General features: G+C 36.6%; 1 protein-coding gene across 7 annotated transcripts in view; it reads right to left on the bottom strand.

Moving 5' to 3' along the window:
• The window catches only part of LOC136844589 (zinc finger and BTB domain-containing protein 7A-like), a 174,229-nt gene that overhangs the window by 34,433 nt on the left and 121,647 nt on the right, over positions 1-18,149 (bottom strand). The window contains exon 6 of one of the 7 annotated variants that reach the window (XR_010854930.1): positions 3,073-3,454. The exons of 4 other annotated variants lie outside the window; for them this stretch is intronic. Coding sequence is in view for 2 of the 3 variants with exons in the window: in XM_067113867.1 (XP_066969968.1) it covers positions 15,013-15,372 (360 nt within the window). In the remaining variant the exon portion in view is untranslated. Of the gene's footprint in view, positions 1-3,072; positions 3,455-14,928; positions 15,373-18,149 lie in introns of those variants that run through there. 2 more of the 7 variants (XM_067113867.1, XM_067113876.1) reach the window with 2 other exon arrangements.

Here is an 18,149-nt window from a genome sequence, read left to right as displayed (position 1 = left end):
TTATCGGCGCCGCTAACCAGGTATCAGTGCTTTTATGCCGATTTTTGGTTGTCGTCCACGCCCGTCGAAACGGAACCCCTATTTATAACCGGGGACTGCCTGTGTATATATATATATATATATATATATATATATATATATATATATATATATATATATATATATATATATATATATATATATATATATATATATATACACAGGCAGTCCCCGTTATCAGCAGGGTTCTGTTCTGATGGTGTGATAACTGAAAAATCGGCGATTTTTGGTGCTTTTTCTGCGATTTTTGGTTCTTATCAGCGCCGAAAATAGCTATTTTCGGTTATCGGCACCTCTGTTAGGTATTATTGCCGCCAGTACCCAATTATCGGCGCTAATAAGTGGAAATCGGCGATTTTTGGCACCGAAAATTGCAGATTTTCATCACTAGACAAGAGGCGTAAAACCGGATCGCCAATAACCAAGGACTGCCTGTATATTTATATGCAAGCAGTCCCCAGTTAACAGCAAACCGGTTTTATGGCGCTTGTATAGCAACGAAAATTGGCAATTTTTGCCGCTGAAAATCGCCGATTTCCGCTTATTGGCACCAATAACCAAAAATCAGCGCTTTTCAGCGCAGATAACCCCCGAAAATTGCAGAAAAAGCACCAAAAAATGCAGATTTTCAATCAGCAGCGATTTTCGGTTATCATCACACCCTCAGAAACGGAATCCCGCCGATAACCGGGGATTGCCTGTATATAGATACAGTATATGTATGTATATTTCAGTTCTAGCACCAGTATTTGTTCTCCGATAGGATCACTCGGATAAGAATAAGAGGACTCTCCCAACGTTTTTTCCTCTTTTCCCATACCAGATCGGCTCGGTAGCAGTGATGCTTCATTTCCTTCTGGTAGTATTTAAACAAATTTTAGCTGCCTTGTTGAGGAAAGTTACTTTTTGCTTCAATCCTCTTTAGCTAAAGATTGTTCACGTTTTAAGGCTAGTATAAGTATCAGTTAAGTTATAGAGAAGCCTATATTGTCTTCGACTTTCCTGCTTATTGTGTAATTTTTCGACCAGGCCGATAATGCGCCTTGCAGTTTTGATACACCAGCAGCATGTGTCGAGCGCAAATTTGTGCAGTTGCCGCATGCCACATTCTTCATTCATCTTTTTTGCTTACCCATGCGCCTACTGCTTGCGTGACTTGGTTTGTATGCCTATTGCACGCACGCCTATGGCTTACATGCTCATAATTTATGCGCCTCTCGCGTGTGCATCTATGGCTTGTATGCTTCACACATGCACACTTAGGGCTTGTGCACTTATTGCTTGCACACGTGGCTTGTACACCTATGGTGTGCACGCTTATGACTTGGAGCACCTTTAGTTTGTGATCATACACCTGTGCGCCTATCACTTGTGTGGTTTTCGCTTGCGCGTCTGCCGATTGCGCACTTATCGCACTTTATATATATATATATATATATATATATATATATATATATATATATATATATATATATATTACTAAAAGGACCTCATTCAAATCAAACTGGATGGTATCTAATGGAGTTTTATTCAAAAGTTACAAGCTTTCTTGGACAAACAGTCCACATTATCAAGTATCCGTACAATGTGGACTGTTTGTCCAAGAAAGCTTGTAACTTTTGAATAAAAACTCCATTAGATACCATTCAGTTTGAATGAGGTCCTTTAGTAATTCTACTAATGCACAGAACAATTGTGTATATGATAAAGTTAATATATATATATAAATATATATATATATATATATATATATATATATATATATATATATATATATATATATATATATATATATATATATATATATATATATATATATATACTGTATAGAGAGAGAGAGAGAGAGAGAGAGAGAGAGAGAGAGAGAGAGAGAGAGAGAGAGAGAGAGAGAGAGAGAGAGAGAGAGAGAGAAATAATCAACACACAATCACGTGTGAACCAGAAATAAATTTTACGACTCACACCGGGATTGAATTCATAATCCCTGGATACTCTTTCACCATCCAACCTATAAGGTGCACATAGGTATACCAAATTACAGTACAGTGAAGTACACACACTATTTTTTACGTTTACGCACTGAGTATTATTATCACCATTACTTTGTGCTACCTTAGTACAATTCTGGATATCATTTTAACAAATTTCTGGAATGCTGGTAAATGACTATACAGTACATGTATCGGGATTTGCTGCCTAAAGGAGGTTTTCATATACAATTCAGAATGTTATGCTCTTCAAAAAAGAAAATTAAATGATAGTGTCTCATCAGAGTTATATAAATAGGGTTAAAATCAAGATGTTCAGATAAAAAGGTATATCAAATTTCCTTGTCAGAGAAATTCATATTAAATGTATTCAGAAACAGTGTAAGATTTTTCAGGATTTTACCCCCTTCTTTTTATAATGTAGGCAATGAATGAATAAATGAATAGTTCCACTACCAGGCTCCATATATTTTGCTTTGATGTAAGTACCAAAGGCTTCAGTGTGGTGGTCACTGGTGTAGAAGAGGGACAATACCCTTTGTTTGGTCCATAACATACACAAACATGAAAAAATGTAATGGATTTATTCATTCATATGCAGCCTACATAATAAAATGAAAAGGAGAAAACGAGAGATATTTGGACACTATTTTTCTATCAATTATAAACATTTAATTAATATATGTGACTAGCAATTTAAAATACCAAATGAACATCTTGGTTTATGTCTTCAATATAAAAGTGATCTCAGTAGAGCTAGATAACAATTAATATTAACGTACTTAATTAAAAAGACAGTACAATCCACTTGGATATGCTGCTCCTCTGAGGACACGAAAGCCTTTTTATGAAAAGCTATAATGAACTACAACAAACATCATAATACTGTACTTGAAAGTTTAATCATGATTTACCTTTATATAAAGAAGGGATACACAGAGTTACATTAAAATTAACCCTTTCTCATGATACAAAAACAGAACTCTTGCACTACAGAACAAGCAGGCTATCTGTACTACAGCAAACAATCAAAACTACCACATACCATAAACAATAGCAGCATGATAGTTTTGAGAAAGTTATTCATGCTATTGATGGGTCATCATGTGTTTTCTCATGCTGTACTTCCTGGTGAAACTTTGGTAGCATACGGGACATAAAAAAGGCTTCTCTCCTGTATGAGACCGGATGTGATAAGTCAGCGTTCCTTTCTGTGAAAATCTGGTAGGACAGAAAGGGCATTCGTACGGCTTCTCTCCCGTGTGCGTGCGCAAGTGCCGAATTAAGTACACCTTCCTGATATTAGAATATGAGCAGAAAGTGCACTTATAAAACGTCATGTTGTTCATCTCAAAGGTTGTTATTTTGTCCTCCAGACCAGCCTCGTAAAATGTGTCCGATCCTCTTCCTCCTCCTCCTCCTCCTCCCTGTGTGAGAGGATTTGCTTATTAACTACTGTGTATCAATTATCTTGGGGATATCCAAATTTTCAAATCAAAATACTGTACTGTACTGTGAACTGTGTAAAATACATTAAATTATTTTCCTTTTCTCTGTAAAAGGAAATCAGCTTGTTACTTTGCGATGCTGCCTACATAAAATGCTTGTCTTCATATGTTATATTAGCTAAAGGTGTAATGGAAGAATATACAACTTTTTAAATAACACTACATCTAAACTTCAATTCTATTAGAGTAACATCAAATAAACAAGGTCCCTCTGATATAAATCTAATTATATCAACCAAAGCATTGAATAATAACATGCATGACAAAACTAACAATGTAACCTTGAATTTCAAAAAAATATTAACACGTTGTTTCAATTCTTTTCCTTCTCTCCATTCAAGCAAGCTGATGAAGTATGTAAGGTGGGGTGGCTAGGATAATACTGAATGATCTGTTTTAACTCTTCATCCAGAATGACCTCTCTGCTCAAAACTTGGTAACATATGATGCAACATCTTTTCCCCTATCAGGACAGATAACCAGCAGTTTCAGCTAGCTGAAGCACTACTGATGTACTTACATTTTTGAAACATGAGGTAAGAAAATGTATGTACATGAAGTAAAAAATAGGAAAATTAAAATGAAATTATGAAAGGCACAAGAACACTGTATTACAACCATCAAAGAATACTCTACATGAAAAAGTAAAGCAGCCAAGAAATCTGAATGCTCACAGAATTGGATTTAAAAGCATACCGAGAGAATTCAACCTTCCTCACCACAGGCATTCATTATATCTTCTCAGCTTTTTATAAAAAGAAAGGAGACAAAGTAAAATATTAATGGAAAATGATGGCTTCAACATATGGAAAAAAGGTGGATGTAAACTGATAGATTTTCCACTTCCAATGCTTTTAATATGTACAAATGGGTTTAAAGGAGAGCAGAATTAATGCAAAACCAATATGCAAGTTTGTCTGTGTAATAGAACTATTTACAGACACAACCAACCCACTCATTTTAACAATCACATGAAGGCTTATAATGTTAAAGAGACAAGGCATGGGGCTTGGAAGACTGGGCCTCATGAGTATTCTGGAATTTATTCAACAAGTCTCGGGTCAGTTACTCTGCTAAAAAGTAGTAGTTGCATTGCAAGTCCTTCTTAGTTGTGTACCAGTTTAAAACTGTCCTCGTTGGTCCCACAAAACAGCTACTAAAGGTGACCACTTTGATCATTTCATCAGCTGTTGATGCTAATGTAAAAGCATTGGTTTGTATGGTACAATGACACCTCAACTTAATGGACTTCTGTACTTTTTTTGCTATGCTGCCATTTTAGATGTGATAGATTTTTAGATACATCTCTTAAAGTGAACGTTAAGTGTAAACTAAAAGTTAGTTTAGGTTACGAACAATGAGGAATTGCTGTTAGCTGTAAAATCTAGAAAACTTTCAAGTGCAGGATATATATTATAATATAGGATCTTTGTTACCATAAAGCCAGACCCACAAAGCATCTGCGGAATTGAGATTCTACCTTGGGTTCAGGCTTTAAGTTACAACATTAGTTCACAGCATAAAAATCTTGAATTGATGGTATTACAACCATCCTCTAAATTTCACAAATTTCATACATGTGTTATTTTTTCCATCATGAAATATAACCAATCTAGAATGTTTATGAAGCTTCTCTGGCAATCAGCTAGTGATATTTGATATCTATAGTCTGATGTTAAAAGGTTATGTTCTCTAAATTTAGTCTGTAAAACTTATTTTTAAAAAACTGCTTAGCTTTTTGCCTTTTTCTGTTTATGCCACTCAGTTTCTTCTTACTTGGCTGTCCAGCTTCTTTATTTTTACCTTCATCCAATTTCTACTTCATCATTTAAGAATAGATCCCTTGGAAGCCCTTTAAGAGTCTAGAAATATGATGGTGGTCATTGTAAACTAATTCATAATAATAATACCACAGCAGCTGATAAGGAAACTAAAAAGTTTTTTCTTCACACTTTCTCTTTGCTAAACTTCAAGTGGAGAAACTTGTACTCTGATACTATTAACAAGGACAATTTGTAGGATGACAACTAAATCTCCCAACAAGTAACTAGGTACTGTTCACCATATTAGGATAAAATCCTTCCCTTAAAAAAAAACAACCATGATATGTAGAGCCTTGTTATTGCCTATCCAGAAAACAATGATGCTAATCTAATCTTCAAAATCTAACTTAAGTCATTCATACAAAACTGCAAAGGGAGAACACAATATTTAGATAGTATTAAGTCCTGATAAGTATTACAAATGCAGTTCAATTTTATACTTAAGCATCAGAAACAATATTTACTTTCTGGAAATATCTATTGGTTCAATCACCCACAAGCTCTCTTTTGCATAATTATTCATATATGGAACAAACCAGGGTCTTAATGAAAAAATAAATCCTCTGGCACTAGCTGGAGTCCAGTTAAAAATAACACAAGGAATTGGTGGCAACAGGCATCAACCAATAGGAGAGAAGGTGGAAGCTATGCGATCATCTTTACCCCAACTACATATCATCAATTCAGTTTCTCTCTAACCGTCTTCGTAGCAACACGGTTTGGTGCCCTTATTTCCCAAGAAGCTGGTTATTATGTACTTCCTGCCCGCATACACCTACGGTGTTCTGGTTTTTTTTACTTTTTTTGTTGTGAGTATTTTGTGTGCTTTTGATCTGTATTTTACTTGCATTTCCCAAATGCGAGCCCTGTTTCCGGTAAGCCTCCCAGGTGTCAGAGATGTTGTCCTGGAGATGGTAGCAACCATTGTTCCTGTTACTTGTCTTCTTTGTCTACTGACCCTCACCCCACTTGTAGTAGGTGCAGATCTAATGTTTTCAACGTAAGGAACCCTTGTTCTGTGTGTTGTCTTTGGTCTCCTGAGCAATGGAAGAGATTTGCTAATAAGAGGCACTATAAGAGGAAATCAAAGGAGCCGTCTTGGGAAGGCTTCTTGTCTCCTTTAATGGCCAGCATTCCTATTCCTTCTTCTTCAGCCTCTTCCTTACCAAAGTCTCCTCTCGCTGCTTCTTCTCACAAAAATTATTCTCCCTCTCATTCTTCTTTGGCTTCATCCTTAAGAGATTCGAAGGGGGTTCAGGAGGTCATATTTGTAATGTTGCTGGCCCTGTTCTTTCAGGAGGGGGGACGCTTCCCCAAGGGAGGAGGCAGCTCCCTCTAGTACAATTTTTTCAGATGTGCAGATGTCTGAGCATTGGGCATTGCTAGGCCTATCAGGGGTACCAACTCTTTCTGGCCTTTCGTCTCACTGCATGTTGTCTCGTAACACAGCGACTTTTGCCATGATAGTTTCTAGATCTTCTGTTTCGATGACATCATCTCAACTAAAAACGGCTCTCCATGGGGCTGTTTATAATGTCATGGTCTCCGTGACATCATCCCATCTGTCAAGGGCTCTCCCAAAACCTATCTTCTTGCCATTCTCCTTCCAGGCAGGGTCCATTGACTTTCTCCCTTAAGTCTCCTAAGTCTGCTTCCTCTGACGTCCCATCATCTTCACAAGTTGAACAAATGACAAATTTTAAATCAATTTGTATTTTTCATAACTAACAAACCTTCGCTCTTAACGTATATGGCCCAACTCAAGCCACCCCTCATTTTTTTCCTGGGCTAGAAGGAAACTGAATTGATGATGCATAACTGAGGTAAAGCAGATTGCACAGATTCCTGCACAGATTCCTCCTGCTCCCCTATTGACTGACGCCTGTTGCCACCGATTCCCTGTGTTATTTTTAATCAGACCCCACCTAGCACCAGAGAATTTATCCTTACATTAAGACTGAAGGTTTATTAGTTATAAAAAATACAGATTTAAAATTTGTCATTTTTTCCTGGTTAGTGACAGTCATCATATGCACAATCAGTTTTATCGTTCTAAATAAAAAATTTAACTTTTATAAGGAATAAAAAGTACATTAGATCTGATTACTACATTACTTAACCTTCAAAATACAATATGTGCTAAGAGTCTTGTTAAAATTTGAAGCAGGTGAGATTCTAAGGTTTTTCATTCTGTTGTATTAAGGGTAACAACTGGTGTTCCAAATTAAGCCTGTTCAACAATCAGTTTAATACTAGACCCAGGAAACGTATTAAATGTGACCAGACTGAAGTTATGGTAAATTAATCATCTTTGTACAGGTACATTTGCCTGCATTCCTAGGATGAGTTGTTATATCACTATGTACAAGCATAATCAAACTGAAAAGTTAAAAAGTTTGCTGAGGTAATAAAAAATATATAAGTAAGTTTAGTATACAACCTGTAAATAGCAAGGTTTAGTGATAAACCTTGCTATTTACAAACATCTTAAATGAAAGAAAGTAATTTATCATGTGCTGCTAGGTTGCAAACCACGATTTTTAGGGATGTGTGCACAATTTGCTAAGAGACACACAAGATGACTGATAAACGCTACTCAGCATGTTACAGGTGAGAAATAATAAATTTACAGTATACAGTTTATAGTTTATTAATTTAACAATACAGATGTCACAGGTTCTTAAATTATATAATACAAATACTGCACAAATCATTTACCAGAATCTCGATCATGAATTACTGTAGTGATAACAGAAACAAGAATTAAATTGGAAAGGTTTATTCTTATTGCAATTTTCCAAAACATCAATTCTCATTTTTAAATAGTTTTGCAATTTCTTTTCTTAAATTAGAGGGGCCATTGAATATAAAATTCTAGGCTTGTACAAACAGTTGGATTCATACATTATACAAGTGATCTCACACACAATCTGTTATCTAGAAGAGCCATATTCACCTGAATTATTTCTGCCTTCATATGCTATATTAAGCAACTCAATAACAGAAACAAAGAATACAAATGTTACGCAAAAGAAATTACTTTCATTCTTAATTTTTATAAATGGTCTTGCCCAGCTACAAGCAGATCATGATCACCCGTAGCAATGTCTATCCCTTGAACAGTTAAATGCAACAGACCAAGTGGGAATATTGTATAATAAATAAACACATAATACACTTACAGAAACTGATTAAAATGAGCTTCTTGACAGTGTTTTCCACAACTAAAGAATATTCATTCTTGGTGTGCACTATAAGAAAAAATAAATAAACATTCTAACATGCACCACAGTTTCTACAAAGCAAATACGGTACCACTTTTGTAACTTGGAGAAGTCATAATAGTAAAGAAGCATGTTTTGTTTGTTCGACAAATATACATTCTTAACCCATAAAGACTATTGTTTACCATATTTTAGTAAAATATAGCAATATATAAATTTTCCTCTACTGTACACCACCAGACACACTGAACAAATAATTTTGTAAGAGCTACGTGCAGTAATTACAAATATGTAGTATGAACACAAACTATACAAAGAGATTTAAATTATCAGATTTCCCCTCTGTTTTATGTTAAACCTTTTTTCATCCTAGTAACTGCAAAGAATTTTTGTATGACAAAAGTTTTTTATTCATACACAACCATTGATCATATGTCCATTTTCATGTCCCAAATATTCCCAGGATCACCAGTCTTTTGTTTATCAGACAGAAGAAGGCAGTTTCACTGTGCAGACACCCTCTGGACCAAAAGATATATATTAACAAATACCATCACTTTTCATGAAAACTATGCAAGGGAGTAAGATTTGAGGGAGTGAGAAGAGACCATTCATTAATGATTCATTAGGTTTTATGAAAAAGCTTGTTTCCTCACAATACCAGTACAGTAATCATATTTGTGCCTGAATTGCCATTCAAGTGGGAGGCTGAGATACTAAATTCCTCTGAGCATTTGTGTATGCCTACAGGATCCAGTAGAGTACTTAAGGAACCAACTCTCTGGTAGTTTGTGTATTTGTAAAAGGTATGGTTAAAACTTTTGAGTGTACAGCAGAGCACATGCATCAGATAAGAGACTTTTAGAATTGTAAAAGGATATGTACCATAAACATTAAAAGTAGCAGCCAAAATCTCTAAAAACTATGCCTCTTAACAGTGTCGTGAATGATCAGTAAAAATGAGAACAATGAATCTGCAACATTCTCCCCCCCAAAAGGTAACATGGACCACTATGACTGCTGTACCTATATGAACCAGTACAAACTCAACTATCAATGTTAATGATAAAAGGGGTAGAAAGTGCTTAAAACTCACACTTTTACCTATTTTGCTTCACCAACGGTCACATTACATTTAGTTCTCAAGACACTCACTTTAGACAAAACCAAGATCATGTCCTATAAAACTGTTTCCTCTTTTGCTCCATAAAGGGATGAATCAGAGTTCTGTCCTCCTTAGGCAAAGCTTGTTAAATCTCACCAGACAGAGCAAGCAATTCTGACTTTGCTGGAGATGTAAGACAAGGGAGGCATGACCAAGTGTGCCATGAAAAGGTCCTGGATTCCAACTGTTTGAATCTTTGTATGGAGTTAAAAACAAATGACAGTCACTAATGACCACTTCTAGCATGTATAATCTTCTCAGATATCATGCAAGCACTGCACGTTATTGCTGTTGCATTGTTGGATATCATATTTACATAGCTTCCTGCTAAGAGGTGATTGAAGTACTTTGAGCCTTGACAAGATGTTCTCAACTCGGTTGATGATGTGCTATCCTCTGTCTTGTAACATCAAAGGCTTCATCACTTGATGCTGCAGATGATATGCTTGTTAACTTTGACAGATTATGTCTTAAACATCCAATCCTCCATACAGAAAGGGACTGATGTAACTCATAATAAATGAAATATCAGGGTCCTACCATTTTGAAGGTACTAAGAATATCCTCCAAAGCTACAACTGGGCAGTTTTCAGGTAAAGTTACTGTCTGCTATGCTTTCAGGTGGAAACATATACTCCAGTGATCCAAGGTGCCATGATGGAAGGATTTGCTGGAATTGCTAGAACAAGAATGACAACTTCTTCTGACAGGGAAAAATCTTCTGCATTGATGACCATGTTCAGTTGATTGTTGAACTCCTTGATAACAAGAAGTCCGAGGTTTGAGCAAAATCCAATGAAGATGACCACAAGTTGTCTCAACACCGCTACTATTGTTGGCACCATTAGTCACCAAGTATCTTTGCCGTCTATACTAATCCAAAGCATACATGATTTCACTGAAGTTAAAGACCCATAAATCCTGGCATTATTTCCAAATCAAACACACAACAATTTCTCAATCAAATGAAACAAAGATATTTCATCAATGCCGAGTTAAAAAGATTAATGGATACTAAAAAAGACATTTCTCATGATCATTGCACTGACCTATCCAGAAGGGGGTACACTATACAAACTCATACAACTGCCTGCACACTTATCCCAGGGTCATCAAACCAACTTGTAATTTGCAGCCTGGTATCTCAAGAATGAAAGGGGTTTGTTTCCAAGTTGGGTAGGTGACTGAATCCAAAAATTTATATGATCCATGGATTTATCCATGTCTCACACAATTCTTTTTTTCTCAGTTTAATCTCCTAGTTAGGATCACTATTGTTAATAAACCTCCAGCTGTTTCTATCTTAAAAAGGTTTATTTCATAATTGGTTAGCAGATGTTTTACAGACAGGTGTCCCTCCTGACTCCAATCCTTTCTGTTTATCTGGGCATGGAACTAGCACTGAGTAGGGCTGGCTTCCCACCTAGTGGCTAGGTTTCCTGTCTCCTACTAATAATGTCTAGAACTCCAGGTGACGTCTCCTACTATTAATGTCTAGAACTCCAGGCGACAAGTCCCTACAGGGAGAAGAACTGTTCAAGTGAAAGTACTGTTCTTAATTCTCTGCTGTTTGCCATACCCGCTTTCTGAGCCAAAAATACATCTGTTGAAACCTACCTGTAGTCAAACTGGTTGGTGTAGAAGGATAAGAACTCCCTAGAAAGTGCCTGATGATCTCTGATGTCAAGACTACAGAGAAGAAGATAAAGTTGGCACTAGGGATCTTTTGTCGGTAATTGATTACAGTATCAAGTTTGGGCATTTTGTATTATGAGGAACTTCATTACCTTGGGTGCTGTTGAGGTTCACTCCCCTCCCCCCCCACCCCCAGTCAACATACACTACAGTACTACTAAAGAGCACTCACAGCTAGAAGACAGACAATCTGGAAAAAATCCTACAAGGTGTCTAACTCATTCTTAATAAAGAATACAGAGGATGATGAGATAGTAAGTGGTATATGTTATAAGTGGATCTAATAAAAGCTACATAGCTGTTGTCCTATATGAAAAATGTCTGATTAAGCCAAATTTTGCAAGTTTCTCATTCCTTCATCAGTGACAATTTGCAAGAATTTGGGTGAACATAAGTTTGGTGGGGTCATCTATGTTAGAGTTGCCCTTGGATTGATAACAGAGGCTTTCACCTTGGTATCTGAAGCTGCTAAAAATCCAAACACCTTTCCCAGTTGAGGAATTCAGAAAAAGAAGCTCATCCCCCAAAGCAAAGTTCTTTAATGCAGTAATTTCAAATAACCTTCCCAGGGGCCTTTAAGGGGTATCTAATGTATGGGCAGAGTAATTAGTGTAACTCATAAATCCTGGAAACAAGAAGTCCATGGAGGAGGCAGTCAGAAAACAACTGACTATCAGATGTTGAAAAGATAGAAAGCCAAAAATTTCAGTTTTGTCTTCCATTGGATGAGATGCTTCCAGATGCAGGAAGATGGGCTTAGTCACTGTCTCACTTAAAAGCTTGCTTCTCCTTGATCAGTGACCTGTAGTACATGCAACCAGAGCCCAAAAAAGAACTTCTCTCCTTGCTTATTCTTGAGGCTGGCTGTCCCTGGTAAGCTTTTGGTATGTCCCAGTGACTGAAGATAACTTTTGCCTTCACTGCTGTTGCCCTCTGTGCAAGTTCAAAATGATCAATCTAGGTAGACTCCTCCTTGGGATGATGCTAGTCATGCTTGACTCCTCCTTGGGATGATGCTAGTCATGCTTGGAGTCTTACAGAAAGGATGAAAGGTCACTGTCAGCAGACTTGCGATTGTTAACCCCACAATCTCTGTCTTACTTGATGGGGGAGAAAAGCATTCATGGTCATAGTCATTCAGGAAGGAGGCTGCCTTGTAACAGTGGAAGCCATGCTATCGGTGTCTGCTGGTAACATACCTGGTATTAATACTCAAGAGTGCAACTCCTACAAGAAAGACCCCTCCCAATCAATATAGCAATCATCAGCAGAGCAGTAGGAAATACTGAAGGAACATTTACTAGAATGGGACCACATTATAAGAGGAAGGTTGGCAGAGGGTCTCATATTTCATCTGTTTAGAAGAGTTGCTTATATCCTAGTTTGCAGAAAAAAAAGAGGAAAAAATGGAAAATATGCATTCAATAAGTGCTGGAAAAGTGATTCTCGCAAAGTAAACACCTAGAGAATGAAAGGACAACTGTTCCAAGCACTGTATAGCCACAAAAAGTGAGACAAGTTATGACTTACCTGTAGGTTCAGAAGGCATGTGTATAATGAGACTACTATACCTTCTTTTCTGGCTGAGAGACAAAAAACTTGTGGTCCTTGGAACTTTCAAGACATAAATATGGGCATTTATTGATTAATGGGGTTGTTATGAAACAAACTACCATCCACAGCATCATACAACTTTCAAGAAGATATTTCATTAAGATTTTCTAAAGATCGAATGGGAAATATCTTACAGTTTACGATTGAACAGCAATTCACTACATGAACTCTTTAAAAATAAAAGCATGAAAAGTATGAAAATATCTATGTACAGGCAGTCCCCGGTTAATGGCGATCCGGTTTTACGGGGCTTGTCTAGCGACGAAAATCGGCAATTTTCGCGCCAAAAATCGCCAATTTCCACTTATCGGCGCCAATACATACCTTTCAGAGGCGCCGATAACCGAAAATCAGCGCTTTTCAGTGCCGATAAGCCCCGAAAATTGCTGAAAAAGCCCCGGAAATCGCCGATTTTCGGTTAGTGGTGATTTTCAGTTATCATCACGCCCCCAGAACAGAACCCCCGCCGATAACCGAGGACTGCCTGTACTAGACTGAGACTGTGGATACAAAATGTTGTATTGAGCTGAAGTATGTTTTGAATTCCAGTAATAACACATTTAGCAAATCTGTGTTAGTCTTCATTCTCAGATGCGTTAGCCTAAAAGTGTTTTCCTATTGATGACCTCAAAGTACAAATACGGTAACTCCCAATATTAAAAGAGTAGATCGTGCAGTAGTCATAAAAAAAAGTTAGGAATAACATTTCAGTTCAAAGTCGTTCAAAGTTTTGCATGTAAAGCTACAACTTTAGCCCTGATGTTAGCAATGTTAAACTTACAAACAGCAAGGTAACAGGTTACCGTATTTTATATGGTAGAATCTGAAAATTCTGAAATTATTACTTCATAGCATACAGATACAATTAGATGCAAACTTTATTATAACTCTGCTTACTGAAATTTGGACCATATCACGTTATCAAAGAGGGAGGTTAATGAACCTCTTTAATGCATGGCTTGGCAAAATTTCTCCCATAACTGAGAGGAAGAAATATGTAAGAGGTCTATCAAACATTAGTTGAGAACAAATGCATTCTTGAACCAGGATGGTGCATGAGACTCACTTTGTACTGACACTGGAACTCTTGAGATAAAAATGAGAATAACATGACCCTTCATTGATGGCATCCATCTCCTATACATAACCTAAGAATTGGTCAACAAATCTCACTGTGACATACCAAGAGGCTTCAGTAAGCTGCCTGTTATTGTGATTTCATTAGTAGCCAGCAAATATCCAATCTCATCCATTCACATTCTTCCAAAGCTATTCCCTCACCACAATGATATTTATAAAATAAAGCAGCGGAAGAGTAACTGCAGTTGTAGCAGTCACTAAGATTTAAATTCTCGAGTACAGTATTAGATGCAACTTCGTTTTTATGCATTGCTTACCTAACCACTGAGTAATGAAATAGCTGCTCAATCTCTTATATGAAGAACTTTGTACCACAAACATGATGCTTACAACAGATGATCTGAAGTGTATGACAAATTATCTGATCAAGGGTTCAATCAACAGAAACTAAAAGAAAGCATACAGTATTACATTATGGTTGCATACAATGCAGAATAATATAATTTCACTAAAGCTACCCAAGTTGTAATCACCTTATTCAAGATAAATGTACTGTATATTGCCTGTAATACTTATAGTGCTGAAAAGGTTTGGATTGTAACAAATTTTTCCCAACAAAATTAAAAGATGCAAATGGAAATAATGAATATGCACAGAAAGGTTAAAAAAATCTCAGGGTAACTAAACTGAAATAAAGTATCAAGATTTACAAAAAAAAAAAAAAGTCTCAAAAGCAAATATAAAAACCCTCTAATCAAATACTTGCCATGCTAAAATGCATCATTAATTGTTTAAATCAGGAATCCCTATGTAAAAGCCAAGAGCAGAGCCACATACAGGTTCATGAAATCACTCACTACTGCACTTGATTGATTCTTATTTCTGAAGAGGCCATGGAACTCCTTTGTGAACATTTAGAACATGGTATTTCAAATGAGTATTGCGAGCAAAACTACGATGACAAACTGTGCACATGTGTGGCTTCTCACCAGTATGTGTTCGTACATGATTGTTCAAGTTGCCTTTTTGTGCAAACTGAGCTGAACAATAAGGACAGCAATAAGGCTTCTCCCCAGTGTGAACACGTAAGTGCCTCATTAAATTAGTTTTGTGAGAATTGACGTATGAACAGTATTGGCATTGATACAACTGTGAGTTGAGCATTGTTGTGTGCTGGGATCCAGTTGAAGAACATTCTCCACCAAAGTCGACGAGTGTTCTGACACCATCACCACCCTGTTAGAAATGGGTTGTTTCAGTATTTTCATCAATGAAAATGCATCTTAAAATGCTAAAATTATAAAAATCATCTACTCATGGACAGCCACGTGAAAAAAACAGTTAAGAGGAAAAGGTGTCAATGGTTTACAGTTGCCACAATGACCTGTAAGGACCCATAAAATTTATTACTGTATGGTTTTCTACTAAGCCACAAATTACATATGTAGAAGTAAACTGAAACTGCCAGAACTGCCAAGAGTACTATACAGCATTAAGGAAGAAGCTACCAGACTACCATTACTGCTGTATGAATTGATTAAGCGTTAAGATCAATTTGTCTCCATGGTTCAACTAACAAAGAAATTAAACCCAACCATCAAGATGACTTATTTCTACACAGAAATCCCTAAAGTGAAGTGATGGTTCAAGATGTATGACAGTAATCATCATTATCATTCATGTTTTTGTCAGGTTTTCCCCTTGCAAGGCTAGAAGTCTCATGAGTTCTCTCCATTTTCTTCTATTTTGTGCACTTCCTGCCTGCCCTTCCACCCAGTCAAGATCTTCACCTATGCTCTCTCCATGATTTCCTAGCAATTTTCATTAGTCAATGCCCTACTTCTTCCACATCTACTGAAAAACTTTTAATCTTTCCCAATCATGTGCCAAAACCAACTCTACCTTATAATAATCAATTTAAAACTTTATCAAATATTTATAGCAAAGGGTGCAGTGACCACAGTCCTTAACAAAGGTAGAAACAAGTATATTGGAAATGCCCGACAACTATGATCTTGATGACAAAAATGTTTGCATATGAAAAGCAATTTAGGTATACTGTATGAGGAAATATGTTGAATCTGGTCTAGCAAGTCACGTATCAGTATATAATAATTTTATACTTGAATTTTTTCATGGCTAGGACTTTTCAGAACCACCAAGGCAGACCACCATCACAAGAGACAGGGAGAAATCCTGGATATCAATGGCCTCATCAGAATGTACAAGGATAATCCTAATAGATACAGGCAGTCGCCAGTTATTGGCTGGGTTCTGTTTCTGAGGGTGTGATGATAACCGAAAATTGCCGCTAACCAAAAATCGGCGATTTTTGGCACTTTTTCGGCGATTTTCAGGCTCATCGGTGCCAAAAAGCGTCGATTTTCAGTTATCGGCCCCTCTCTTAGTTATGTATCAGCGCCAATACCCAATTATCAGCACCGATAAGCAGAATCGGAGATTTTTGGCACCGAAAATGGCTGAATTTCGTTGCTAGACAAGCACCATAAAACCGGATCGCCATTAACCGACACTGTCGTTAACCGGGGACTGCCTGTACTGTAAACAGTACTGAATAAGAATTCCATCAACACACAAATAGTACAGTTCTTAATTTGCTGAAGCCTCAGTGGCAATGACATTCTTAAGTGCTGCTTACATTTTGAAGCAAACAGAAATAATGTTGGGTAAGACCTCTATCTACAAGAGAGAAAGAGTCCCTTAGATTAGAGGAATGGGAGGAAGGCGCTCCCAGTACAATACAGTACTCAAAAAGTAACATCTGCTTTGTATTCATATGATGTGCTAACAGGTAACAATTTCTACTACAAATCTGGATAATCACACAAATTATGAATGACACTGGTCCCAAAAAAGGTGCTGCCTACAGTGTGCATTGCAAGGCACTTATCAGTAATATACTCTCTTTGCAACCTCCCCTCTATCCCCATTAAAATGCTTTCTGCTACTCAATCATCATCTTTTCCCATTGGTATCTTCCCACCTAGCTATTCAACTTATTCCAATTTTCACTTCCCGTAACACTTTCATCATTCATCTTTTCTCTGCATGAAGGCAGATAACTCACAACACACTTGATTGTTTAAACTCTGCATAAGAATGTTTCAGTACCAATAAGGGAAATCTTATATCTGTACTTTTACTTAAAATGCATCAGTCACTGAACATCAATACATTACAGAGGGAACTGATAATACTGGTTACTGATTTTGCCTGAAAATGAAATTAAATTGACCTCACATTTCATCAGTGTCCTTCAGCAATTACTGGGATAATATTAATTTGTGAATTGTCAGTACTGATTTGACAAAAATCTGTATTAGCATTTATGTTCTTTTAAGGCTAAATCCTGGAAAGGAAGATTGCTCACACTGCTGTCCTTCAGGTAACTCTAATTTTAGAATATGCAAGGAAAAAAGACAAATGATGCAGCCTGTTTAGATTATGTAACTACTGGCCTACATAAATAATATTTAAGGAAAAATCAGTATAGCAACATTTAACTTATGCTAATCCAGTCAGACTACAATATTTCTCAACAATCAGGCTTTGATGGTAAAATAAATAAACAAGCAACACTGACAGCATAAATAACAATGCTCAAACCAAGTTAGTCAGAATACTCGTCCACACTAAACTTCTATTTATAGCCATTAGGCAGGAAGCACAGGTGATGTTAACGAGCAACCAACATGAAATAAGTATGAAGCCTCATTACAATCTATTGTCCATATGTACAATTACAAAAACATGGATTTATATTGGTACAGTATATAAATGCATTTGTATTACATGTCACTGAAACACTTTCGATTTTTGCATCTTCATATTTTGTCTGGATGTTCAGTAGTATAGTAGTAAGGGTCTGACAAGTGTTAATAACCCTAATTCAGATTGTAAGTTTTTCTGCTTTCTTCTGTACTCAGATTTATACAACAATAAACAAAGCTGTTAACATCTCTACCTACATCATCTACACCACGTGTTTGTTC

The sequence above is a fragment of the Macrobrachium rosenbergii genome, chromosome 13 (genome assembly GCF_040412425.1).
Source record: "Macrobrachium rosenbergii isolate ZJJX-2024 chromosome 13, ASM4041242v1, whole genome shotgun sequence".
In the NCBI taxonomy this organism is placed as follows: Eukaryota; Metazoa; Arthropoda; class Malacostraca; order Decapoda; family Palaemonidae; genus Macrobrachium; species Macrobrachium rosenbergii.
The sequence above is the reverse complement of the archived record's forward strand: the minus strand, read 5'-3'. Positions and strand labels throughout refer to the sequence as shown.